General features: G+C 40.3%; 1 protein-coding gene across 2 annotated transcripts in view; it reads left to right on the top strand.

Moving 5' to 3' along the window:
• The window catches only part of FRMPD4 (FERM and PDZ domain containing 4), a 722630-nt gene that overhangs the window by 338787 nt on the left and 356343 nt on the right, over nucleotides 1-27500 (top strand). For both annotated transcript variants that reach the window (XM_063953505.1, XM_063953504.1), the window contains exon 3: nucleotides 13449-13565. In XM_063953505.1, coding sequence (XP_063809575.1) covers nucleotides 13449-13565 — 117 coding nt within the window. The remainder of the gene's footprint in view (nucleotides 1-13448; nucleotides 13566-27500) is intronic.

Raw genomic sequence — 27500 nt, forward strand, 5'->3', positions numbered from 1 at the left:
TCCTCTCACTGTGAGTGTGACGTTATTCGCACAGCACACGGAGTACTGACTGCTTGCCGGGACTCAGCCAGCCCAGTGCACGGAAAATTTTGATGGAGCTTGCGGTCCACCAGAAATTAGAACTCCCTCCAATGCACCATGATTCAATACTGTCAGAGGACCCCACTGGGACTAGCTGGGTCTTAAGCAGCCGCTTGGGTTACCTAACAGTAAATCCGCTAATGGGGAGCAGTCAGGGGCATAGGGAGCAGTCAGGGGTGTATTGGGAGCCTAGGAAGCAGTTGGGTGTATCGGGGGCATAGGGAGCAGTCAGGGGTGTATCAGCGGCCTAGGAGGCAGTCAGGGGTATATTAGGAGCATAGGAAGCTGTCAGGGGTATATTAGGAGCATAGGAAGCTGTCAGGGGTATATTAGGAGCATAGGGAGCAGGGGATTAGGGGGCAGTCAGGGACGTAGGGAGCAGTTAGGGGTATAGGGAGCTGTCAGGGGTATATTAGGAGCATAGGGAGCAGGGGATTAGGGGACAGTCAGGGACGTAGGGAGCAGTTAGGGACGTACGGAGCTGTCAGGGGTATATTAGGAGCATAGGGGGCCGGGGCATAGGGAGCAGTCAGGGGGTAGATTAGGAGCATAGGGAGCAGTCAGGGGGTATATTAGGAGCATAGGAAACAGCCAGGGGCATAGGGAGCAGTCAGGGGGTATATTAGGAGCATAGGAAGCAGCCAGGGGCATAGGGAGCAGTCAGGGGGTATATTAGGAGCATAGGGAGCAGGAGAATAGGGAGCAGTCAGGGGGTATATTAGGAGCATAGGGAGCAGTCAGGGGGTATATTAGGAGCATAGGGAGCAGTCAGGGGCATAGGGAGCAGTCAGGTGGTATATTAGGAGCATAAGGAGAAGGGGAATAGGTAGCAGTCAGGGGCATAGGGATCAGTCAGATGTGCAGCATAATGTACGGAATGGGGCTGTACAAGAGACTTGCTGTGATAGGCCCTACACACTGGCCGATTTTCTGAAAGATATGCACGATCTCGTTCATAAATGAACGAGAACTCGTTCATATCTTTCAGTGTGGAGACTCCAGCGATGAACGATGCGCGGCCCCGATCTCGTCCATATTTGCCTGCACTTCAATGCAGCCGGGTGACGGGGGGAGTGAAGAAACTTCACTCCCCCCGTCACTGCCCCCCCGCCGCCGGGTTGCTCGTCGGCCGTATCGGCGGCGCATCGCCGAGTGTGTAGGGCCCTTAGTGTACTGTACATCAGGCAAATAGAGACCGAGAGTGACCGACCTGAAGTAGTAGCAGCAGCAGCGGCAGTTACAATGTCCCCGGCCTCCTGTGTCCAATGTTCTGGCTCCTGGAATGTTCACTTCACTGTCTGTGGCAGCACCTGTGAAGGGCGAAATTACTGACTTCTGCTGCCAACCTCAGATTATCGGGGATGGAGCCTGAGGAGCTTTGACAGAGTGGCGGCCGGCCGCTTGTCCCTGGGGAGGGGTCAGCAAGCCACCTGAAAGTACACGGTAAACTCAGCCGGCCCTGTTAATGTGCCCTGGAGCCGGCTTATAGGCAGGGGGGGGGGGGAATCTAGTAACACGATGCAGGGGGGGGGGGGTGTAACATGCGGAAGCCGAATTGCGCAGGGGGGGGGGAGGGAGAGAGGGAATCTAGTAGAGAGATGCAGGGGAGGCAAAATGCTGGAGCCGAATTGCGGGGGGGGGGGGGGAGATTTACTAATAAGATGCAGGAGTAGGGGTAGACAATGAATTGAAGGGGGGAAGAGGAACAGCAAGTAACCAGATGCAGGAGGGAGGGAGGCACGAGGGGAGCCGAATAGCCATGGGGGAAAACAGATGACAAGATGCAGGAGGCGGGGGGGGGGGGGAGGCAGCGGGAGACGAATAGCCGTGGGGGGGAGCACGTGACAGGATGCAGGAGGGTGGGAGGACTCGAGGGAGGCAGCAGGAATGGTGATCAGATGCGGGATCTCATGGAGAGGGGGGAGCGAGGACAAGTTGCAGGAGCCGATGGTGGGGGGGGAGCGTCGGAGCTGGTAAAAAGAGCGGAGCGGACCAGTGGGTAACTGCTTACTGAGCCCAAGAGGAGGAGGAGGAGGAGGAGGGGGGGACGCCGGAGCGGGCATCATGACGTAGAACTAAGTTGAGACAGTGCCAGCTCGTAAGGATAATGTATGTGGGATTACTCGGGACCACAGGACTCACACAGTCACTCACGATGAAGACAGACAGGCTTGGTGGGCGCCCACGAGCTGCTACTCCTCTCTTACAGAATAGGAGGAGTTTGGCTGAGCTGAAGCTTTCTTTCATTCATTCACTGTGCGGTGCCGCCCTCCAGTGGTCGCCGCCCATAGGCAGCTGCCTAAAGCTGCCTAGTGGTAGCGCCGGCCCTGGTCTTAACCTCCTTTCTAACTACACTTTTGAGGTTTTGTACTTTACATTATTGGGTTTTTCCTGACAGAAAGTCCCCAATAACTAATTATTAAGGTACAGGGGTATTGCATTCAGCAGATTTCATGTTTTATTGAATTGTTTTATTATACTCCCGGGAGAATTGTTGTCAACATTCTTTTATTTATTAAATGTTTGTAATTTCTGATCTTTGAGTGCAACTTGGTTTTTGTTGTATATAGTGTATTCATTAGTGATTGGCATTCCCTTTCCAAGTTGCTGCTGACTATCGCATAGACCACCACTCACCAAGCGCACAGCATATTTTTTTGCATGCACACACACGCATACCCACGGGCAAGCTTATCGTGGCAAACAAATCCTTTCAGAGCTGGCCCTAACCAATATGATGCCCTAGGCAAGATTTTGGCTGGTGCCCCCTAGCACCACCACTAGTTCTGCCTCTGACCCTTTCCCAGCACCATCACCCATAGCAGTCCTCATTTTGGTGTTCCTACCCCCTATATTTTAAATAGGAACAGTGTACACATTCGGCGCACAGCCCAAAAAGGTGTGTTTTCTTGCTGGGAAGGGCATACCCCAATTCAAATGACACCACACAGTAGTGCAACTTTATTCACATTTTATCATGCGATAGTGTCCCTAATTCACGTTACATCACACAGTAGTACCACTTTACCTTAAAAACGTTACTCCTCACATTAGTGCACCTTGTTCACATTATATCACACTGAATTGCTCCTTATTCACATTACACCACACCCTATTGCTCTTTATTCACATTAGACCACACAGTAGTGCTCTTTCTATACATTACACCACACAATAGAGCACCTTATACACATATGACACACATTACTAATGCATTTATACACATAATACCACACAGCAATGCCCCTTACAGATATGACACACATTATTAATGTCCTTATAAACATAATGCGCCTTACACATTATGCCAACCTTTATTAATCCCCTTATACACATAATGACACACATAATGTCCCTTTCACATATGTCCCACATTATTAATGCATTTATAAACATGACACACATAATTACACATATGCCAACACTACTGCACAATCAACCCATCCGCACACAGCGCTCACATGGCTGCTAACACTGTGACCTCTGCCTCTGTTTGCATACAGATGTGTCCTCATACATCTTGCCTCAATACACCATGCAGCAGGAGATGCCTGGCATGAGTCAGCTGGCAGCACTGCTAATATTGGGCACCTTTTTTTGATGAAAATGTGTCTTATTTGCATTACTATATGGCTAGGATGCACAAGCAGCTTCTGCTGATTAAAATGAAATGCAGCATGCCTATATTCTGTGTGCGACTGTGACCTGTATTTGCGTAACAAAATGCTATGTTACAGTGATTTCCAGGAATACACTGTAACGTAGCATTTCATATGCAGATACAGCCACAATCACACACAGAATATAGGAATGCATCTCATTTTAATCAGCAGAACCTGCCTGTATCCCTAGGCATATCAAATGCCCTAGGCATTTGCCTAGTTTGCCTAATCCTAGGGCCGGTTCTGAATCCTGTTTGTTGAGGTAGCAGTGGGTGAAAAGAGAGGATGACAGGAAGAGGGTGAGAGTCAGAAGGAGGTGACGGGGAAAGGGTGAGAATCACTGGGTAACAGGGAGTATTTGATAGGAGAAAGAGGTGATAGGGAGAGGAGTGGGTGACAGGGAGAGGGTGGCAAGAGAGAGAGGTGATCGGGAGAGGGGTGGTTGACAGGGAGAGGGTGGCAGGAAAGAGAGGTGATGGGGAGAGAGGTGGGTAACAAGCAGGGCCGGCCTGAGCTTATTTTTTTTAGTAAGCAAAAATAAATTTTGGCGCCCCTTGATGGCGGCGTGTGCCACAAAAGGGGTGTGGTTTTACAAGAAAGGGGTGTGGCTACACAATTGCACACCCAAGGGTACAGGGCCAGGGTGACAGGGAGATAGTGTATGACTGAAGCAGGGGCAACAGAGAGATAGCGGGTGACTAAGGCAGGGGTGACAGGGAGATAGCAGGTGACTGAGGCATGGGTGACATGGAGATAGTGTATGACTGAAGCAGGTGCAACACAGAGATAGCGGGTGACTAAGGCAGGGGAAACAGGGAGATAGCAGGTGACTGAGGCAGGGGGGACAGGGAGATAGTGACAAGGGATATTATACAGGGAGCAGGGGCACACTGACACACATATACATACACATTGTGCAAGGAGAGCTGGCAGTTATGCAGAGGCACATACCATTTCACCTCTGTCATGGGGCTGCTACAGCACCCTGCCGTCACCACATGCTGCAATGTTCACTCTCCCTGTTTCCGGGGCTTCAGGGGAGGGTTGGGAGCCGGGGTAGGGCTGCGGTGGAGGGAGAACTGTGTCCAGGAAGGGCGGGTAGCCACGGCACTGTAGAGAGTGTCACGATGACTCACTATCTGCAGCAGCGCCCTCTAATGTCTGGCACTCTATGCGGCTGCGTAACCTACGTATACCTTGGGATGGACATGGTGACAGGGAGAGAGTGACAAGAGAGAGGGTGAGAGTGAGTGGGTAACCAGAGAGAGAGAGGTGATGGCCAGGGAGAGGCAGCGGGTGATAGGCAGTTTTGGTGAATCCACGAAGGGGAGAGAGGGGGTGGGTCTGAAGACTGCTATCTGTGTCTTCAGAGTCAGGGGGAGGGAACAAGTGTGGGCAGCGACGCTGCTGTCTGTCTCCAGCTTGACGTGCAGTGGGAGGAGCAAGGAGGAGAGGGAAGTGCCCGGACACAGGAAATCCTCCCACTGAAGAGCTTTTGTACGTACTACATGCTGCCGGCGCTGCTGCTGCCTGCTGTCAGTGTGACAGCACTGTGCATCAGCAAAGTAGCAGAGCGGGGAAAGCACCTCTCTAGCCCAGCGCCTGCCTGCTTTGCAGACCTTGCTGAGCGGGTAGCGCTGGGCCTGATTGTTCCCCAGCAGTCCTTACATTGAGGCTCTGCACAGAACTTGGAGAGGCAGCAGGTGTAAGAAGCTTAAGCTGTAGAGAGTAATTAATTTGGCCTTCAGTGGTCAATAATACTAATGAATTTACTTGAACATTTCTAAGTTGTCCGTGTTTTATAAAAGAAAGTAAATCTTATTATGTTTTGCATTTTTTAACAAACATCAGATTCTGAATCTTATACTTTCAACTTTTCTAATCTAATGCATTGTTTTTGATGTCTGTAAAGCGCTTTGAGTTCTGTTGGAGAAAGAGCGCTGTAGAAAAAAAAATATTAATAATATTATTATTCTAAATATATTTAAAGTTGCGTTAAATTGGCATGTTAAAAAAATAATTTAGTGAGAAAGTGGTTAGTGGGAACAACAGTTCTCACATAAAAGAGTTAGAAGGCAGCCTTTTTACTAATCAGATTGAGTAGTGTTTGACATATGGACATTAGTGAAATAGATTTTCTCCTAGGGCTGCAGTTGTCCATCACAGCTTGTGTCTGCAGACTGAAAGCACAAGAACAACTTTCGCGGGAAGGAAATCTAGTAGATGTTCTGGAGTAAGTTCTTTTCAATGTCAGTGCCAAAAAAGTATGTTTTCATCAGGATAGAAATAAATATATAACAACGATGCTGAATCACATTGTTGAATCAGCGTTGAATCTCATTGTGGATTTTATACACTGAATTTGTATAATCTGCATAATTTCTCACACATAACAATAAATGACAACAGTTCCGATAACATCTTTATTTTATAGGAAATAATTTATAAAGAAGTAATAGGATACTGGGTGATTTGTGCGCTTGCCTCATCACTTTGATACAAAAAGAAATCTAAATTAAATACATGTAATAAAATATGTTGTATTTCTAGGCCTAGTTGCTTCTAAATTCATCACACTGAAGAATAATTATTGACATTTTAATCTATAATGAATTCTAAAGATAATGTAATGATCCATGTGTCATTTAATGGAGACACCTTCACGGGTTCATTTGTCTTCTAAAAATAAGCTGCCTTTTCTGTAGGATACAAGTTACTGACTTTATGAGGAACATGATTCATCTAGTTAGCCAAAAGAAAATAATGGCCATGACATTGGTGAATGTTGCACATGTACAGTATAGGTGCTATTGTAGATTTACATTAAGTGGTAAATAAATAATTCAACTAACAAGTAGGGGTGTGGTATAAAGGGAGGTATCCAACAAACCCACAATAGTGCCGCAGCTGCGAAAAACAGGTGTTTTTTTGTATTTTTATCACCCCATCCAATTAGGTCCCACGAAAAAAAAAAAATTGTGCAAAAACATATAGGTCCTGCAAAAAGCTGCTGACCTATGTATTTACGCAGCACTTATCGCGGCTCTGGGGGGCACTTATCATGTGCCTGAGGCACGTGAAGCATACTCCAAGATAAGTGTCCGCATCGGGGATAAGCTCCGGCATTTGGGGGCTAATTGGATACCCCCCAAAGGGCGAGATTCAATTGATATATCACACCGATCTCCCATCTTAAGTGATGGGAGATCATAGGATGATATACAATTGTCCTCTGTTATTGCCCCTATCGTGTCCATAGCAGTCAAGTTTAGCTGCGTAAAGCAACTAAACCTGACTAAAGTCATGGGCACGATCACGAAATGTCCTGTTTGGGTGCCCAAACGTGTCACTTTTTGGGCATTTCAGCTCGCCACCTCTAGGGGTAGTGAGCTGAAATGCTGCTGTCGCACCCGTCAGCAGCAACATTTGAATAGCTGCTGGCGGGTGCGATAGGGGCTTGGAGGGGGTGGCAACATTAGAATTCCTCCCAAAGTGACATGGACATTATAAGAAAAAACAACAAGTAAGTATAATCAAAGAGATGTCAAGTATAAGGAAGAAAATAACTTTAATAGTGTGAGCTGGAAGTTGTGTTGTTCCCCCTCATATCTCACTGTGGGGTCCCCTCTCCTCTATAATACATATCATTGTGAGCTGGTAAAATGTGTCACTTACAGCCCCCCTCTGTCCCTCCAGTCCAGCCACCAGCCCCTGGTAACCCATCTTGCTCCTTGTGTCCACTCCAGCCACAAGCCCTCTGTGCCTGTTGTGTCTATTTAGCCTCCAACCCCTGTGCCAGCCCCCTCCAATTTACCTTCTTCACTGAGATAAGTTTTTCTATCCAGCTGGGTACACAGGGCAGTCTGGCACACATAAATACAGGGCATGATGGCTTCAGAGATGCGGCTGGGGGCAGAGCTTTGCAAACGCATCTGGGCATGAGCAGCAGCTCCCCCCATGGACATTTCCCCATTGGTATCACTATCTTATCGTGCATGTGCAGAACGGGGAATGATGCCCGATCGTAGCTAAGCTCCGATCACGGCAGATGGCCAACAGTAACTCATCTGGCAGTGGCGGGCCGAATTCCATTGTTTTAAAAGAGTAAGATTGAGCCGCGAAAGTATGTGTTGTGGGCTATGAGTTGGACATTCCTGACTTTTTGTGTCAACATCCTTAATATCAAAATAATGACTGCATACAGATGGGTCCACGGTTATCTTGACTAGTTTTCTGCGCCTAGGCATAACATGATTTATTAGCATTAACCCTCCATCTATTGTTCTCAGCTGCATTACGATACAGAGAACAATACAACAGGGGATTAAGTCATTAAAGGAGGGGATTAAGTACGACTGGAAAGTCTCAATTAATCCTATTAAAGGTCAAGATAAACATGGACCCATCTGTACCTCAAGTAGTATTCAGTCAGTCAAAACTTGAAGATGGCAAGAACTTTTAAATCACCATGGAGATACAGTATACATCGATCAACATGAAGAGGAATAACTCTCAAAATATATGGGCCAATGGTAGTTTTTTTAGGTGCATTGGTAACCTGGGTGCTTGCATTTATTCTTTTTTGTTCTATATATCATTGTGAAATCTTAGTATTTAAAAGTGCATTTCTATTTTCTACACAAAATGATGAAAGTTTTGTACTTACCTGCTTACATGGTATTGGCCTCACCTACTCCGCTTCTCACCCTTGAACATTTTCAGCCCCAGGCTCATAAGGCCCTTAATCCAGTCCTGATACGGAAAGGGATGCTAGTTGCAGCTGTGTGCTCAATAGGAATGGTAAGTGGGGATCCTGGAATGACTCCTCTGTAGGTCAGTGTGCTAGGAGCTGGGATTCTTCCTCTTCTCCTGTGGACATTGTTGTGCTTTTTTTGTATGATGGCACCTTAGTGCCTCTGCCAGGGATGTAGAGAGCTGTTCAGGGCACTTTTTAGGGCGTTGCCTAATTGTGGGTGGCATGGCCATGCCCCCTTAAAAAATAGGGGGTTGTCTGTGTTCATCCAATCCCTCCTGCACAGGTAGACTTTCCCTTGGTCCACTGCAGCACAGTACACAGCACCATGTGCTTAGCTGCTGCTGACAGGTAAGTGGGAGGGGGGCAGGTGCGTACTCCAAAAAGCCCAGTCCTGGGTAAATAGTACCAGCCCACCCCCTCGGGGGCCCTGGACCCTACTACCTCTGCTATTACTCCTGTCCAGGATTATACTGTAGCTCAGTAGTCATCACAGAAGGGGCAGGATGGAGCAAAGGGTACATGAACACTAAGGGGGAATTTCCTGTTTACTCAAGCATTTCCATAATGTCCCTTTAGTATCTACATGCTTCTGTATTTTATGAAAATCTGTTATGTACTTGATTATTTTCTGTACTATATTATGCTATGTTAAGCACCTTGAGTCCTATTGGAGAAAGAGCGCTATATAAATAAAATTATTATTATTATTATTATTATTATTATTATTATTATTATTAATTATTATTATTATGAATTGTTTAAGTGAGCTAATCTTTTTGTTAAAAATTGTTTCTCTGTTATTGATTTCATCATGCTTACATCATGGGGCCCATTTTGTGTTTTTTCCAGGCATTGTAGTGCACTTATTTTTCAGGCCGGAAGCTTCAAAGCTGCAAGTAATTCAGATATTGTGAATATTTGTGTCTCACACAACCCATCATTTTGTATCTAAAATGCAGTAAAGACAACGGAAAACAACATGTTCTGCGTATATTAACAGATTTGCCTAATTGTTTTTATATGTGCAATAAATGTACTTTCGTAGCTGTCAATTACAGTAATAAAAAGGCATTTTTGAGAAAAAGAAAAGTATTCATTGTGCAAATCTTCTTGGTCCAGTTTCACAAAAATCTGTGGGCATTTCAGCCAATATGCCAAAGGCTTTAATGTACATCATAAGCTGCTAGCGCAAAAGTCTCTGGCTGAACACCAGCCAAAAGAAAGAATTTGTTCTCGGTGCAGTTTAACATGCCATATGCTGCATGAAGACATCACTACATAATAAATCACTAGTTTGAAAAATGGTAAGAGGTGACCCACTTTAGGACAAAGCCCTACTGGCAGACTGTTCACTTCACATTGCCATTCCAGGAAGCCAGTTGTACCTAACCTACACTTATTGCTGCATATTTCATACTGTAAGTAGGAACAAGACTGCTAGAAAGATAATGGAGTTTATTCAACTGCATGCTGCAAGGAGCAATGAGATGCTATCAGGGGATGATTGGGAAGGAAAACCAGCTTTGGAAATTTATGGAAGCAGCCCTAATGGGGGTGCGGACTGAGGAGGGGGTGGGGACTGATGAGGAGGGTGGGATCCCTCCTCATAGGCCCTGTATGCATTACAGCCTTCCTTGTATCTTTTGCTGCAGTTGTGTGTGAGACCAGGGGCAGATTGGGAACTAAAAGTGGCCCTGTAAAATTTTGTAGAAGTGGCCCAACTTGGGCTGCACAACAGGTAAAATATAGTTTAGCCATGGGAACATCACTGGAGTTGCTGTACTTCAGAGAAGGAATAACAGAATGAATGGGGACATTGCAGTGTACTGCCTGTCATGTTGGGGTTGGGACCACATGACAACATACAAAACAGGCCCCGCAGACACATCGGCCTACCAGGAATCTTCCTGGTGAGCCTTAGGGCCAATCCGCCCCTGAATGCTATAGCCAATAGCTTCAAATCAGAAATAGGCAGTGCCAGATTAACAATGGAGCAAATGGGACTACAACCCAAGGCCTCTACATAAAAATAGACCCATTATCATGACAATACTGTATGATGATGACCAGACGAACAGCTGGCCACACAGTCAACCATAAATCATAACTATTGAAATTGTATTTCTAATTACGTCACAAAATTATGCTTGGGACTGATTAAGTAGAAGATGTACATCCCCTCATTGCACTTGCCACCCCCACACAGCACTGGCTAAAGCTCATGTGCTTTTCATAATTGGTCTTTAATCATTTTCAGCTCCTGGTCCATGAGACCCTTAATCCAGCCCTGGATATAGGGTTTATTTATTGAAGGGTAAAGATCCTGAAATTCTGTGAAAAGTGCCTTGTTATCCAGATTTAGGGATTTTACATATTTATTATGCCCGACTGCCAGCATTGGCCAGTGTCTACTACCCTTCATTGTACAGTAAATGCCTTAGTAAACACAAATATCACTAGGGAAACAAGCCAGTCCTTTTGCATGCCTAAATAGTGAAAATCATGCATAAACACAATTATATTACCAGCATCATACATCCAATTACACACTCTTTAAAAAACTCTTCAAAAGACATACTTACATTATTTCAGAACTTCTATCATAACCTTGATTCTAGTCTTAGCTCCAGGTTTCTCTGTGAGGCCAGTATCCTTCTGTTATCAGCTTATCTGAAGGCCCATTTGGAGGTGACATTACCATGGAGGAACTACAGTTCACCATTAAATATCTCCCTATACACAAAACCCGGGATCTGATGCTTTTTGCCAGAGAGTACTACAGAGACAGTGAGAGAGGTAGAGGGTTAGGATGAGAGTTGGCTGGGTTTGGTGAAGAAGTGGTTCTATGGCACTATTCGATATTTTTCCTGTTGTATTGTCTCAATCTCTGTTTGAATATTTGTCATCATACCTTTTATGTAAACTGTTTATTTGCTTTAATAAAAAAAACACTATTTAAAGAAAACTAAGTCCTGAAACAGACTTTCTCATCGCAGTGATAGAAAATCTATCTTTTCAGGTCAATCTGGTAAATAGCCACCTAAGATTATAATAGTCTAGTGTAGTCAAATGATTGAATCCTGTTGGTTACAGTACATGCTTAACTTGCACTATTTTATAAAGAAAAGCCGAAACAGCTGCAGCAATTGCTGAAAATATATTTAAGCGAAACAGATTAAAGTACTAAAGGAATATATATTCGCAAATCTGTATGTTTTATGATAAATGGATATGGTCCTCTATTTTGCATAAATTATTCTTATATGTTTCTCAGTACAAATAAGGCAATGGATATCTTCAAATATAATGTAAATTAAGTGTATTTTTCAGCACACATTGTTGAAAGATAAGAAATCATTTTTAAATACAGTGATTGCCTTAATTAAACTATTTATAAAAATGTGTGGGTACAGGTGACTGCAGTCCATCCTATGGTATACGGTCACAAAGTTGACAGTAACCATGTCGCCATCAGAATGTTCTTGTGGTCCACTGTCTACAGGCATCAAGTCAACATTCTAAAGTTGGTTCACAATATTAGGGTTAGGTAACAGGAGGTGGGTTAGGGTTATGTATTAGAGTTAGGAATAGGCGAGAACTACTTAATGATATGCTACTACTCAGACACCTGCACCGGAACTGATACTCACGTGACTGATGGACACCAGAATAAGAGGCTGGTGCTGATGCAGCGCTGGGACAAGGTGTGACACCACTGGAACATCAGGGATCATTTGTTGGCAGCTCATCATCATTCTGATATATCATCCATGTAAATGATGATTGCCAACATGATAACTGTTGACCATTAGTACCAAACCCCCACCCGTTTGGCTCTTTTGGTTAAAGAGCAGCCAACTGAAAAGCTGGTGATGAAATCCCATGAGAAAGGTGAAAAAAGGTTTTTGAAAGTCCCTTTTCGGACACACATTTTATTAAAAATCATAAAACATTTATGTTGAGATGCCACATAAAGGAGATGATTACTATTTTTATTAGTTTAATTTATTCATATTCCTCAATTGTTTATAAGATGATTTGCTAACATTCTTAATCACTTGCAGTGGGTTGTATTCAGTTCTTTTCACCCCCTTCCACACCCGTTCTGCTTCTGCTGATGGTCATGGTATCATAATTTAGACTCGCTACCCCCAGGATAGTGACGACTCCCAACCCTTTACGCAGCTAAACCTGATTACTATGGGCGCGATATGTGCACTAACAGGGAACACTTTAGAAAGAAGATTGGGCGTAATATATCATTTGAATACCACCCAGTGTGTCTTATGATTTAACACGACATTGTAGTTTGCAGTATATTTGTATCATATTATATGATTTGAAATTTTTGTATTTTGTTGTCTTGTGATTGGAAAATATGCATTATTTTAACCTACTGTATGTACATGTATGGTGACTTTAGCTGACCAAGGAATATTGGGGGTAATTCCAAGTTGATCGCAGCAGGATTTTTGATAGCAATTGGGCAAAACCATGTGCACTGCAGGGAGGGCAGATAAAACATTTGCAGAGAGAGTTAGATTTGGGTGGGTTATTTTATTTCTGTGCAGGGTAAATACTGGCTGCTTTATTTTTACACTGCAAATTAGATTGCAGATTGAACACACCCAACCCAAATCTAACTCTCTCTGCACATGTTATATCTGCCCCCCCTGCAGTGCACATGGTTTTGCCCAATTGCTAAAAAAAAATCCTGCTGCGATCAACTTGGAATTACCCCCATTATTCCCTGATTGCAACAAAGTGGATGACTACAGTATATGGTGCCTTTATTCTTGCATGTTGCCTAGTGTTGTATCTGACTGGTAGTGAATGCAGATGCAGCACTAGAATGTTCTCAGGTCACCATGCAAATGTTAAATAAAGATCAGTTTGGGAAAGTGTCATGGTAACCGAGTTGAAAGTCTAAAGTTGTTTTTTTCTTTCAGTCACAGAGCAAAGTCTTCAGGGTGGTCTCCACACACTGGGACCTGGAGTTTGCCTCAGGGTCCACCTTATGGATGGGAGATGGCGACAAACAGAGACGGGAGAGACTTCTTCATCAGGTACACAGCATGTCTTTTATTACAGTGTATTATACAGCTGATTTTAGAACTTGCACTTATTTATAGCAAGAAACAGCTTTCCTTTTGCTATAGTAAATACCAATGCTTGTAAAAGTTGGTTCTCAAGACACACTAACAGTACGGTTTTTAAGGATATCCACAGGTAGCGAAATAAAAATGACTAAGGTACTAATTGATTGAATGTGTGTGCAGTTTTGTGGGTGAGCACAGTACACACCAGCGGTTATTGTGTAGGCAATGACCAGTCTAGTAGCTTAATCAAGCTCTGTGGTTTATTGTGACACAAGTATGTACATCTATACTCACTATTGCAATGGTTGGATCAGCAATGGATCAGAGCGTGTAGTAGAGCAGGGGTGTCCTTAGCTAGCGGTGCAGGTTTCTGAAAACAAGGGTTATAGTGGGGTGAAGTTGTGGGTCTCAGGAACTAAGAGTAGGACAACCATCCTCCACCATGTTGCTCATACACAGTGGCAAGATGGCTCTGCACATGTGCAGATACACTATCGGTAGCCATCTTGGTTAGGGAATGAAGTTTCCCCAGAGGAGCTATTTTGTGGGGGGCTACACAGTAGCGCAGTTCACTTCTAACAATAATTAAGTCACCTCAGTCGAAAAACTTCCATGAAACCTGGACTGTTAGTCTGTCCTGAGGACCAAGTTGAGAAGCACTGATGTACAGCAATATATATGGCAATGTTGTGAAGCAAAGTGAATGAAAATTATATTACAAGATTTGACTGTTAAACAGTGGGTGTAAAGTGAGAACGTTTAGCTTTATACACAATTGGATGATCACATTTTACTTAATTTGGGTCTTTAATTATTTTGAAACCTGTGGTTGTGTTCATCAGCAGCTCATATACAGTGAATTGCATATAAAAAAAAGGACCAGAGAAGGTCTTAATGGTTCATAGTGGTTCATCCAGTTTAAAACATTCATCTTTGCTGTTGGTAGGAGATGTATGAGTTGTGCACTGCTGTGGAAAAATCCTTTGCTCAGATTTGAGAAAAGTAACTCAATAGAGATAATTTATAGAATATATGGATCTGCACTACTGTTGTATTTGCACAAGTACATATCAAGATCCACAGTCTCAGAAAGCAACCTTATAACTGGAGGGTTTGCCTATGTTTGTTGGTTTGCAGACACCCTGGATAATGCACTTGGTGGAAAATGTAAAAACATTAACCCCACATTAAATTCTAAAATACTTTAGGACATATTTCATTAAAGTGACTTTTCAGTATACAGTATCTCCTAAGATAGTACTCATTTTATTCTCATTTACATGTAACATTAGTAATGGGAGTAAGAAGACATCAGTACATATCTATTATATTGGTTGCAGGGCATTTAGGAGTGTGGTTTTCCATAAGATCAAAAGAGGCTTAAAAGTAGGGACAAGGTTGGGATTGCGGCAATCATGATTGAATAACTAATTTCCGTTTGGAACAGGGAACTCCTATTTACAGTACATGTGCTTTTTGCACCCTTGCATCTCATTTCCATAATTCTCAACCCGCATTATGAAATCATCTTTTACTAATTTAGTGGAAAGAGCATCCAGTCAGAATGTTGACCGTCAGAATGTCAACACCTTAATGTCTACAGTCAGAAGGTCGGCAAGGGTGTTATGTTGACATGTAATATGTCCACATCACAGGGCCATTGTGCTGACATGGCCATTATGTTGACATTGAGCATGTGGACAGTCACCATGTCGGCAGCACATTTTATTGCTAGATTCAAGTTAGTGTAATTTTAAGTGTAATGGCTTAAATATTGAAAAAAATGCTATGTTGACATATCGACTGTCATCATGCACAATGCCGACATACTGATCATGTCAACAGGATGACCGTGTTGACATTTGTGCATGTTCACATTTTACATAATCGACAGAACTTCCATGTAGAGATTCTGAATATTCACATTCAAAACATGTCAACATTCTGGTGTTGACATTCTTACTGTCAACATCCTGAATGTTGACGTAACCTAACACACTCAGGGTAAAGCTATTTACATTTGTGTACCTACTGTATTCCAAACTGTGCCTAATCTACACTGTGCACAGCTCCTCACAAAAGGTAATTCACAGTAAGGCATAAAACATAATTTGTATTGCCATAAATGATGGTTAATGTTACTATGGCTTGAACATGATGTTTACTTTAAATTATGTTTCTGAATACATCATTGGATGCAAATGCTATGTATGTCTGGTTGTCAGGCTATTTTACTTTCCTGCCGTCTTATTGCAATAATTGCAAAGAAAAATAGCAGTTGTCACTATGAACCAATTATGGATGAGTCATGAAACATAGCTACATACGCATTCGTACACCCGGAAAGGTCTAGCCCTGTAATAGCATGGTTCAGTAAGAAGCAGTGAATGTGCCTATACTTTTATGTATTTTTACTCACTGGTCTCTGTCAACTACCCATATTTCCTTTCAAAACTATCGAGTAAAGAGTAATGGACAAAGTTTTGTGAGCATAGCTGGGAACTTTCAAAAGAACTTAACCCTTAGATCCTTTAGAATGAAATATTTAATAGCCACGTAGAACAGACCAATCAATATTTTTTTTAAATTGTGATCCTAAAATTCTGAATTCATAGAAGCGTTGAATTATGTGTATTTAAAAGTCACATCTGAGATATAGCGCTTAGTATGTATTATGTACAAAAATATGCCAAAAAAATTAAGGTTTATTAAACTACAGCAAAGTAGCTGAACTGAGAAAATTAAATTTGTTCATTAAAAAAATCATCATTTATCTGTAATCTCCCCAATTCAATTAGTATATTACCTCAGCTAAGATGAAATAATGAAGAATTATTATGTAATGCTAATTTTTATTTCAACAGTAAATTTTTTTAAACATTTTATTTTTATTTGGCATATTCTTTTGACTTTATAAACTGTGGCATATTACTAAACTGTTTTTTTATAATTGTTGCAGTCAAAAGAATGCTCACCACATGTTGCTGAAATGCAGGCTTCTAATTAGGAATAAATGGAGGGTATCCTATTAGCCGCGATAATTGGTTGAATGAAAGCAGTTGTTAATTATCTCGGTTTTTACCAGATGGGCATTATTGGGTTATCCAATTATAGCCTGTTTTTTCATGCTACCAATTACCCATTTTTGCAGGGAAACACATACTCTAGGATCCGCGAAAAGCCGTGGATCCTTGTTTTTGCGGCATTGATCGCATAAGAAATGCTTACTTATTCGGGGCCAGTGAAACCATTTGTCCGAAAAGTAGCAGTACTATGGCTAATAGGATAGACCTGTGTGAGTTAATTAGCTGCGGTAAATTACCATGGCTAATTGGATACCGCCCATATTTGTACAGTCATTGACATGCGACCAGGGTAGGCAGGGAAAGCAGAGCATCACCTGTCATACTCCAGTATACTCCAGAGTTTTCAGTATTAAAATGATTGGATTAATACAAAGAAGATATTTATAACTTATTAATATAATAATTTTCTAGTCAAAACTCACCAAATTTGCAGCGTTCCTTTTTATATAATGCCCACATGAAAAAAATCTGGTTCACAAATGTGTGTGTAAATCTTTCTCAGATACAAGCCACAGCCTCCCCAGCGATTGACCTCACCGCACGTCATTGCTGTACAGTATGCTACTGAACACAATTTTAAATTACCTACTTCTAGCCTACTGTACAGTTTAATTGAACAATTAAAAGAGAACAGAACCTTTGCCTTGCGGGTTTAAATCATTGCATAATTCTAGCAAGATACAGTATGTACAAAAATGTAACAAATCACTTAAGGAAAAGCAATATTGCTTCTTCAAAACCATTTAATATAAGAGAAGTCTTAAAGGCATCTGATAGGAAACAGTATCAATATTAATTTTATTAAGCACTATGTAGCCCACCAATACAATAGTTTTTATAGTTTGTTTATAATTTATTGTGCGAAACAGCTCCTCTAAGCTAATCATATTAAAGGAGTATATGTGTGTGTGTGTGTGTGTGTGTGTGTGTGTGTGTGTGTGTGGGGGGGGGCATTAATAATGTGCAGCATATGTGTAAGGGACATTATGTGTGTCATGTGTATATGGACATTAATGTGTGTCATATGTGCAAGGGAAATTACTATGTGGTATTATGTGTATAAAGGTATCACTATTGTGTAGCATTATGTGTGTAAGGTGCTCTACTGTGTGGCATAACGTATAGAAAGGGCACTACTGTGTGGCCTAATGTGAATAAAGAGCAATATGGTGTGATCTAATGTGAATAAAGAGCAATATAGTGTGGTCTAATGTGAATAAAGAGCAATATGGTGTAGTGTAATGTGAATAAGGAGCAATTCAGTGTGAGGTAAAGTGTATATAGGGCACTGCTGTGAGCAGTAACATATATAAGGTAAAGTGGTACTACTGTGTGATGTAACGTGAATAAGGGACACTCTCACTTATATAATGTGAATAAAGTTGCAATACTGTGTGGCATAATTTGAATTGGGGGTACTATTGTGTGGCCATGCCCCTTCCCAGAAATACCACGCCCCTTTTTGGGCTGTGTGCCGAATGTGCTCACTGTTCCCATTTAAAATATAGGGGTTATAAGCACCAAAATGAGGACTGCTATGGGTGAGGGGTGATGGTGCTGGGAAAGGGGTGCAGGGTCAGAGGCAGAACTAGCGGCATTGCTAGGGAGCACCAGCCAAAATCTTGCCTAGGGCATCATATTGGTTAGGGCTGGCTCTGCTCCAGGACTTTATATTCAGTTAATGGCTGTGCTGCCCACTTCTACACACACACATATATATAAATATATATATATATATATATATATATATATATATATAAAAACAAATAAACACCCAGTCCCTCAATAAAAAAAGGAATGACATTATAAAAAAAAACAACAACACTTTTAAGGGTATTGATACAAGCATATGGAATGCAAAGGGATGATTCCTAATTGTTACTTTAAGATGAGAGCTATCAAGTATTGAATAACGCCATCCATAGCTTTTCTATATATTTCTATGGAAAAACTTCTAAGCAGCTCGCTTTCAAAACTTACCATCTGAGGAAGCACACATAGGTTAGGAGTAATCCAATATTCACCAGCCATGTCTAGACATTGCAGCTGAAAAGGTGACGCTTTTGAATGGACATTCATTGCTATAATGAAAAGTTGTCTAAATATACAGTTAGTTTAGCGTAAGTTAATTTATTTTAATTTTATTATTTTATTCTATGCTGCATTGCATCATTGCCCTTTAACTGTGTATTTGTAGTGTTTTGTGTTCACGTTTGTAATGAATAAAATAGTGTTTATGCTGTATTGGTTGCATTTGTATTCAAGAAGTGATCTATGTATTTCAGATTAAGAGCATTATTTATTTATTTTCTGGCGCTTTTAACTTTCAAATACTATTCCCAAAACAATTCATATCCCATTGACTGGTTCTTAATGTGTTTCTCCACTAGGTTACTTAAGCAGACACCTGCTCCTTGGGGATAAGCTTTGTACTGTAGTATGGATACATAGTTATGGGAGCATGCTAGCTGGATTAAATATAGAAAATATCACTTTGATCTTAAAGAGAAAGCCATAGTTTCTTCTTTGACATTTCTTCCAGCTGGTATTTTACAAATTACTTATTTGGAGTTTTTTTTTTTTTGTACCCTATGGACAAAACCTTTGTGCAGTATATTTAATCTACTGGATTTTCTTAAGCAATGATCTCAAATAACCATTGCAGGGCACTTTTCAAAAGTCTAGCCAGCCCTTGTTCCTCCTAAGTTACAGTACTACAGCAGGCCAGATAAGACATGTGAGAGTAACATGGATATGTAGTAGGAGGAACACCACTGGCCCAAAATTCTTGATCACATTTTCAGTGACGTCCAATGTTCTGTTGCATAGAGCAGTCAGCACATATTTTTGTACTGTGCCAAATGAAACGATTTTTGGTTCTTGCAGTGTACAGTACACATTTGTCTGACAATGTAATTAAAATGCTTTTGGACTTTTAAGTGGTCGTTAACTGAATTTTCCACTCTGTCTATAAGCTCACAAGAAGTTTGCCCTCCCTAGTAAATGCAATCAATTACCTGTTTAAAATAGTAATAATAATAATTCTTATTCTTCTTTTACAGTTTTAAATTTATTTGTACAAAGTAATGATGTTATGTCATCCAGATTAGAGATTTAGAGACTTTTCCGTAAAGTGTAGCCACAGAAACTCTTACTTTGGTTAACAGAAAAGAAACAAATACTGTAAGGGGCAGATCAAAGGCGACATGCACATATATTAACACAGGATGGTGATGAAATGGATATTTATACATCACTTGTTCCTTTTACGGGAATATCTTTAAAATTCATTCAGTCCTTATGCCAAAGTCCAACACTCGAGAAGGGTCATATGGAGGAAAAAAAATGAAAAGAAAATAATGTGTAGTAATTCACACAAAATCTCATGGTAAGTGTCCAGAAACAGAAACCTGGTGTCTTTTCTTTCTTTCAGAAGAGGTTCAGCAGAATAGAGTCTCACCACCACACACAGGAAATTTATATATTGCAGCGTATTGAAATTCACTTCTAAACAATCTTAGATGTGCATGTAAAGGTATCTTTATATTACAGATGATTTGATCATTTCTACCAAATATGGTGTACCCCACTCACATGTCTGCATACTTGGGTCCACACATAAAGGTATCTTTCAAAGGTTCCACTTGCAAAAAAACGTGTTTATTCCAAAACGACATACATTGTAAAAAAGACCATTAAAAACATTGATCACAATCTTTTACACAAGCCCTGTGAGATGTTAGTATGGATCAGGTATGGTGAAAGGTATCCGAATACAAGTACAGGTCCGGACTATAACACAAATCAGAACCTACATACCTTTACCAACTTAAAAAGAAAAGTCTGTAGGGCTGTGTAATAAAAAGAGGGACACTGTCCTTAGCACCAACTCCATTTCGACCCTCCTGGGTTGTTTTCAAGGTGGATCCAAGGACAGTGAGCACTGGGGATATATATACCCCTTACACCGGAAATAAAGGGTATTATGGGTAAAATACAAACAATACAATATATTCATTAAATGAGCACAGTCCGAGCATCCTTTAAACAAATGAATAATCCACATGGCTATATGTAAAGTAAATCTATATAGAAAGACCTGATTAAAATCAAAATAAGTGGAATCGTGGAGAATCTCCGTCAACAGGAAGTCCCCGCATTCCACTGTGCGTTCCATTACCCAGAAGTGAATGCCGCATATCCGATCTCGCGCATCATCACTACCCCTGATGTGTGTCACATACCCGGAAACCGCTGGCGCTCCATTGCCCGGAAGTGAGTGACGTGCTTGCACCTGCGCATCATCATTCCCCAGAGCATGGTGCGTTCCACCCATCCGGAAGTGTCCAACGCTCCACAAGCACAAAACTTCTTCACTATCTTACATATCAATATCAGATACAGATAATAATACATAAAATGAAAAAAAACATACATACAATTATATAAAGTGCAATATTTGAGCCAGTAAAAGAATAACAAAAAAAATTAGATAAGACATAAAAAATTATAAAAACCATTTCAACTCAAAATCAGAATTAAGACCATCTGGAATTAAAGTATTAAGTTTAAATACCACTGCATTTCTGCTTTAGCGAGATTAGTATCTATGTCTCGATCTCTTCAACTAGATTTAATATGTTGGATTCCCAAAAATTACTTTATACTGTCAGTGGAACAATTGTGTTTTTTAAGGAAATGATCAGAAAGGGTGCGTGTGGTGACACCCTTCCTAATGTTTCTCAAATGTTCAGATATACAAGTTTTTATGGCTTTCCCTGTTATTCCTATATAATGAAGACTACGATCACACTTAATTAAATAAATCACATTTGTGGTATGACACATTATGAAGTCATTACATTCGAATTGTGTATTATTAACAGTGAAACTTGTGGTTTTGGAAGAAGAGGAATAAATTGTCCTGCATGCGACACAGGTACCACATCAGTGGAAACCTTTAGTGCATATTGGATTATTAGATTCGTAATCCAACGCACTTCTTACCAAGGAATTCTTTAAATTCATTCCTTTTCTATATATAAAATTAGGTTTTTTAGGTATATGTTTAAGTATTGGATCCCTTAGCAACAAATGCCAATGTCTCCTAATGATCTTTTCTTGTTCTCTGTAATCAGACCCAAATCCTGATATAAAAGCGCATTCACTGACATCTTCCTTATGTTTCTTACTTTTCCCATTTAATATCTCTTTTCTATCAATTCCATCTACTTCCAGTTCCCCTTTATTCACCACATCTAAATTGTAGCCTTTGTTGACAAATTTGTGTTTCATGATTTTTTTTTTTGTTCTAAATAATGAATATTCTCACTACAATTTCTCTTAACTCTCAAAAATTGTCCCTCGGAATTCCCTTGAGCCAATTCAGATGCTGTTGACTATCATAGGGAATAAAGCTATTTGACTCTGTAGATTTGGTGTATCCCTTAGTATGTATATGATTATCCTTAAATTAGACTGTCATGTCCAAAAAATGTACCTCTTTATTGCTTATTGTAAATGTTAAATGAATATTCACATTATTCACATTTAAATTAGTGTAAAAATTGTCAAGGTCTTGACGTTGTCCCTTCCATATAAAAATAATATCATCGATATATATATGCCATGACACCAAGTTTGTAATCACCAGACCATCATTCAATATTGTATCTTCATCCCATCTGGTCATAATAAATTTGCGTAGCTGGGTGCGAACTTGGTGCCCATGGCAGTCCCTATTTTTTGTACATAATAATTGCCCTCAAAGAAAAAATAGTTGTTTTCTAATATGAATTGTGTCTAGAATAAAGGATATCTTATTTTGATTCATATCAGGTTTATGCAAATGCCATTTTATGGCCTCTAAACCATCATTATGATTGATTATGGTGTAGAGGGATGTGACATCCGTTGTTACCAGGAAACAGTCATCATCCCAGCCTACCTCATCAAGCCTATTGATGGTATCTGTTGTATCCTTTAGATAAGACCTTCCTTTGATAACTAATGGTTGAAGAAAAAAATCTACCATCTCCGAAAGGTTAGTTGTTAAACTCCCTGTTCCAGAAATGATTGGGCGTCCTGGAGGTTTTTCTAAATTTTTATGTACTTTAGGAAGGGTGTACAAGGTGGGTGTCTTTTGATTTTGAACATTCAGTGACGTGCGTTGGGGTGAGGCAGGTGAGGCAGAGCCTTTCCTGATGTACTAATGTTTGTGCTGGAGTTTTGACTCTATAATGTATATGAAAAATACAAAGAGTTTGTTTAAAATATCTTCTTTGCATTATTGTAATCATTTTTATAGCCAAAACTCTGGAGTAAAAAATCTATGGCAGGTGAGGCACTGCCTATCTTTTCCACACATCTCTGATCAAAACCCACCACATTTCCAGACGTTCATACTGCTGCACCTGTGTATAATACCCAAATGTATGCTTTGGATCATATATTGCATGTATATATATATATATATATATATATATATATATATACTGTATGTATACAGTATTTATAAAAGAACACTCGCCTCTCAAAAAAAGCAACACTCACAACTGCTAAACTCACATTTAGCAGTTTTAGTGCAATGCAGAATCACATATAGTCCATAGAAAAGGTCAGTGGCAGCAGCCACCCAACAGCCATCTCAAAAAGATCCCAGTTGATTTTCTTCAGGGGTATATGTTCGTAAAATATTAAACTCTTAGCATTGGGGGCAAACACCACAATCAAAATGTAACAAATGCCATAGATAGATAGATAGATAGATAGATAGATTATTTAAAGAAAAACAAAGGACATATAAATTATATGTATACATCGAGGGGATGGAGGAAACAGGAGTCTGACTTCATGGCTAACCATACTTTGTCCTCAATTGGAAAAGGGAGTTTATTGCTTGCTCTAGCGCTATATGCATCCTGCTGCTCAGCTGAGCCACAGGTGTACACCTACACTTAATCGTTATTTCACGTGCAAAGTGACTGTATCTTTGTACAGTCTGCATGTACCCTGCTAGAGATCCTGTGTATCCGATCCCTGTGTTGTCAGTGTGCAGCATCTGTAAATGCTCTCTTTTTTTCATATAATATGCCCATTTTTCCTTCAGTTGGATACAATGTATAGAAAAACAGAAAGTTTTCTTATAGTATAAATGTGATAACTTAATTTCAATCAACAAATAAAATTTCAAATAAAATGACACAACAGTGTCATTGCAATAATGTCAGTGCAGGCAATCAGTGGTCCCATGTACCATGTCCCTGTTGAAGCTGTGCTTAGCACCTTAGAACGTCCCTTGTGTTCTGAGGTGGATGGAGTGGAAACAGCCTCAGGAAGTTGAGAAGCGGTCAATATCCTTCTCTCCTGCTCTCTCCACTTAGCACATCAACACGTTTTAGAGTGAACAACTCCTTTGCTAATCTCATTATATCTGCACTACGTAAAACTGTAGCAAGGCTACCATATAAAAACTGTGCAGGAGTAAAGAGAAGAACTATGGGGAATAATGTAACTGAATCCTAATGCTGAAGGAGTAACTAAAGGCTATTTCTCTTTGAGTATAAGATTTTATTCACTTTGATACTTGTTTGCACTAGACCACCCCGAACTTACAAGGCTTGGGTCCATGCATGATATATCATTGTCAGATGTGCATCTGTGGGAGCTCCTGATCAACCTTACCTAGACCAAGAACTAGCAAGTGAGAGAGATAAGTAGGAGATGCATTACCAACATGCACACCCCAACACTATACATGATCGCATGATTCTATATAGTTCAAGTAGATTTTATTAGCTTATCTGTGCAATATTTTTTCCAAACATAGATTAATGTGACCATGATATTGAATTGAATTTGGTCCTAAAATAATAAATAACACCAAAATGCACAGTATTGTAGCGTGAAAAGAACTGAATGATTTAAGCTTTGTGGGTAACTGTGCAGATGACACATTAGGATTTTTAACACCTATTATAAGTGTATACACATCCATAACTCTGCAAAATATATTGAGCTGCAGAAATGTGATATCATAGACACAAGTTTACCATTACATTCTACCCGATTGTATAATTAATAGCAGAGATAGTATTTCCAGGACTATAACGTCATCATGTATATCATATATATATATATATATATATATATATATATATATTATGCACCAAGCTATTTTAAAAAGAAACAACATTTTAAAGTTAAATGTTTTGTGGAATTTGTTGCAGTGTGTAGTAGAATTTGTAATTAGAGAGTATGTTTAATAAAGGTCTGTTTTTAGCAATTTTACGGATTTTAAATCGATGAAAAGTTTCCTTAATTGATGTTTTGGTTCTGGGACTAAAACACAGATTTTCTAACAGATTTTTGTATATATTAATTGTGTGTTTTAGCCCTGGAAAGATAACATTGCTATTAATCAATTTTCATAAATTTGAAATTGAGAAAAATCGACCTTTAAGAAGTATACCCCTAGATGTGTCAACAGATCTGCGACAGTATGTGAGTTTGCCTATTAGAAATGAAGGGCCAGTAGTTTGGTCAGTTTGAGATTTTTATGTTGGTTTGTTGATGTTGCATCCTTGAGGAACATTCTCAATTAAAAAAAAGTCACTTAAAAAGACAATTTAATGTTAATTTTTAAATTTGTTGAGCAAAATTAAAAAATATTGTCCGATTAACCACAACAAACCGATTTTACACCAGTGAAACACTAGAATTCAAAGATGTTCTGCTCTACTATATGCATGGTTGGATATTTCTGATTTTAAACTTTAATTGATTAACAATGATTTCCAAAACTTTTGTGGATTGGATTAGATTTTATTTATAGTAGTGGCACCGCAACCCTTATAGCCAAAGGAACAAACTGTACACCTACAATTGTACTGTTCACCCACATAGGTTTTCAGAATACAAGTTGTTTACATTAAAAGGCCTATTTTGAAATTTAATTATAGGTCCTTACTATAATGAAAATGTTACATAAATTACTGCAATGTTTATTCCATCATGAATTCTTGGTTGTGTATATTATTTTTCACATCAACGTTTAAGTAATTCCTGTTTCAGGCTCCGACTGTCAGTGTCTTCATTAGCATGCAGAAACTACTTAGTACCACCTATTGAGTTAGCTCTATGTCACAGCGGTGACTCATGCTCTCATTCACAATTGCCAGTTAACAGCAGCAAACATTCATTGATCACACAGGACAATCCCCTTCTCTATACCTCCCATCTATTACAAGGATGTCCTTTCTTTTCTATGTGCTCCATGTGTTTGTAAATGTGCCGTTCACATTTCTCTCTGAAACCTTAATCACAGTTTTGCATGGGGTGTGCCTGTGTGGAAAATTATGAAACGTGAGGAGAACATAGCATATAGCAGGTTTGGGAAAGAAGAAAAGAATAGAAAAAACACACTTGGGAGGATATGCAATAGGTTCTGATTGTACAGAACCAGCAGAATTTCAGTGAGATTGCTGCAAAATGAATAGCAGCAATCAGTTGTAAGGTTGGTTAAGCCTTTCAACTGATTGCTGCTTTAAATTTAGTGTCAATCTCGCTTAAATCCTGCCGGTTCCATAAAATGATTTGATTACATAAACCCCTAGGTGTAGGATTTACTATTTATGTAAAACTGACAGTTCAGGCATACAGATGTATCTTCACATAACTAGGGTGAAATTCAATTGTTTGAAAAGTTGGTTGGGTGTCTGTTTTTTCCTGTCCATTGGATAGGAAAAAACAGACTCCCAACTGAGTTTTCAAACGATTGAATACCCCCCTAGAGTCTATACACCATATGGAGCGAGATGCCTGACACAACTGAGATGCTCCAAGAAGTGTAGGGTACTGTGGTTTTCTTTAAATGTAACCTCTTATTCGTATTGCAGACACAGCAAAACACCACACTACTCTATACTAGAGATGCTTCTCTGCAACTTTAACTTCACTGGAATTAGTTTTAAATACGTACAAAGTCACAGATGAAACACAAAGCAACTTGGCATGAGAAAATGCTGCGGATGCTGCATTGGATAACTTCATACACAGACTCAGTCGCACACAGATATAGAGATATACAGATATACAAATGTTGTACATCAAATGGATCAGTGTGATTATGTCACTCCCAGTTGTTTTATTTTCACAAATAAGATGCACAATTTCTGCAAAAAAGATACTTGGCGTAGCCAAGTCGCCTGGTATTTGGCGTTCCGAGGGGGGTTATTTGCCGTAACTTGAGCAGCAGTGTATGAGGACACATTTGTAGACCTGACAACTGTCCTGTCATATACCTGCATAGCTAGGAGGTCCTATTAAGTGTCAACATGCAATTGTGGTGACAAATTGGTAAATTCCATGTAGCACACAAATATGTGCTCTACTCTACATACAAATCTTATTCTTAAGTAGGTTTGTAGAAATAAATGCGAAAATGTATGTAGTAATTTTAGGGCATTAAAATGGATTCTGTGACATTTGCATAAAATCAAATAAATAAAAATACTTGGGTTATTAGTGTCTGGTGTATAAACATTTTTTTCCGGAAATTGAAGTCCTCTGAATTTTCATTTGCTGCTTCTAAAGGGGGGTACTCACAGAGCGATAATCTAAGCAATCTGACGAGATTGCTTAGATTTTAAGCATGATCACTCCGTGTGTATCCCCAACAGCGATAGCGATGCGCAGCCCCACGCATCACTATCGCTGGTGCTAGATTAGCTTGCCATGCAGGCCAATCTAGCAGGTCGCTCATTTCATCCACTGGGTGAAATGAGCGCCCCCCCGTCTCCCCCCGCACGCTCAGCAC

The sequence above is a fragment of the Pseudophryne corroboree genome, chromosome 2 (assembly GCF_028390025.1).
Source record: "Pseudophryne corroboree isolate aPseCor3 chromosome 2, aPseCor3.hap2, whole genome shotgun sequence".
Lineage (NCBI taxonomy): Eukaryota > Metazoa > Chordata > Amphibia > Anura > Myobatrachidae > Pseudophryne > Pseudophryne corroboree.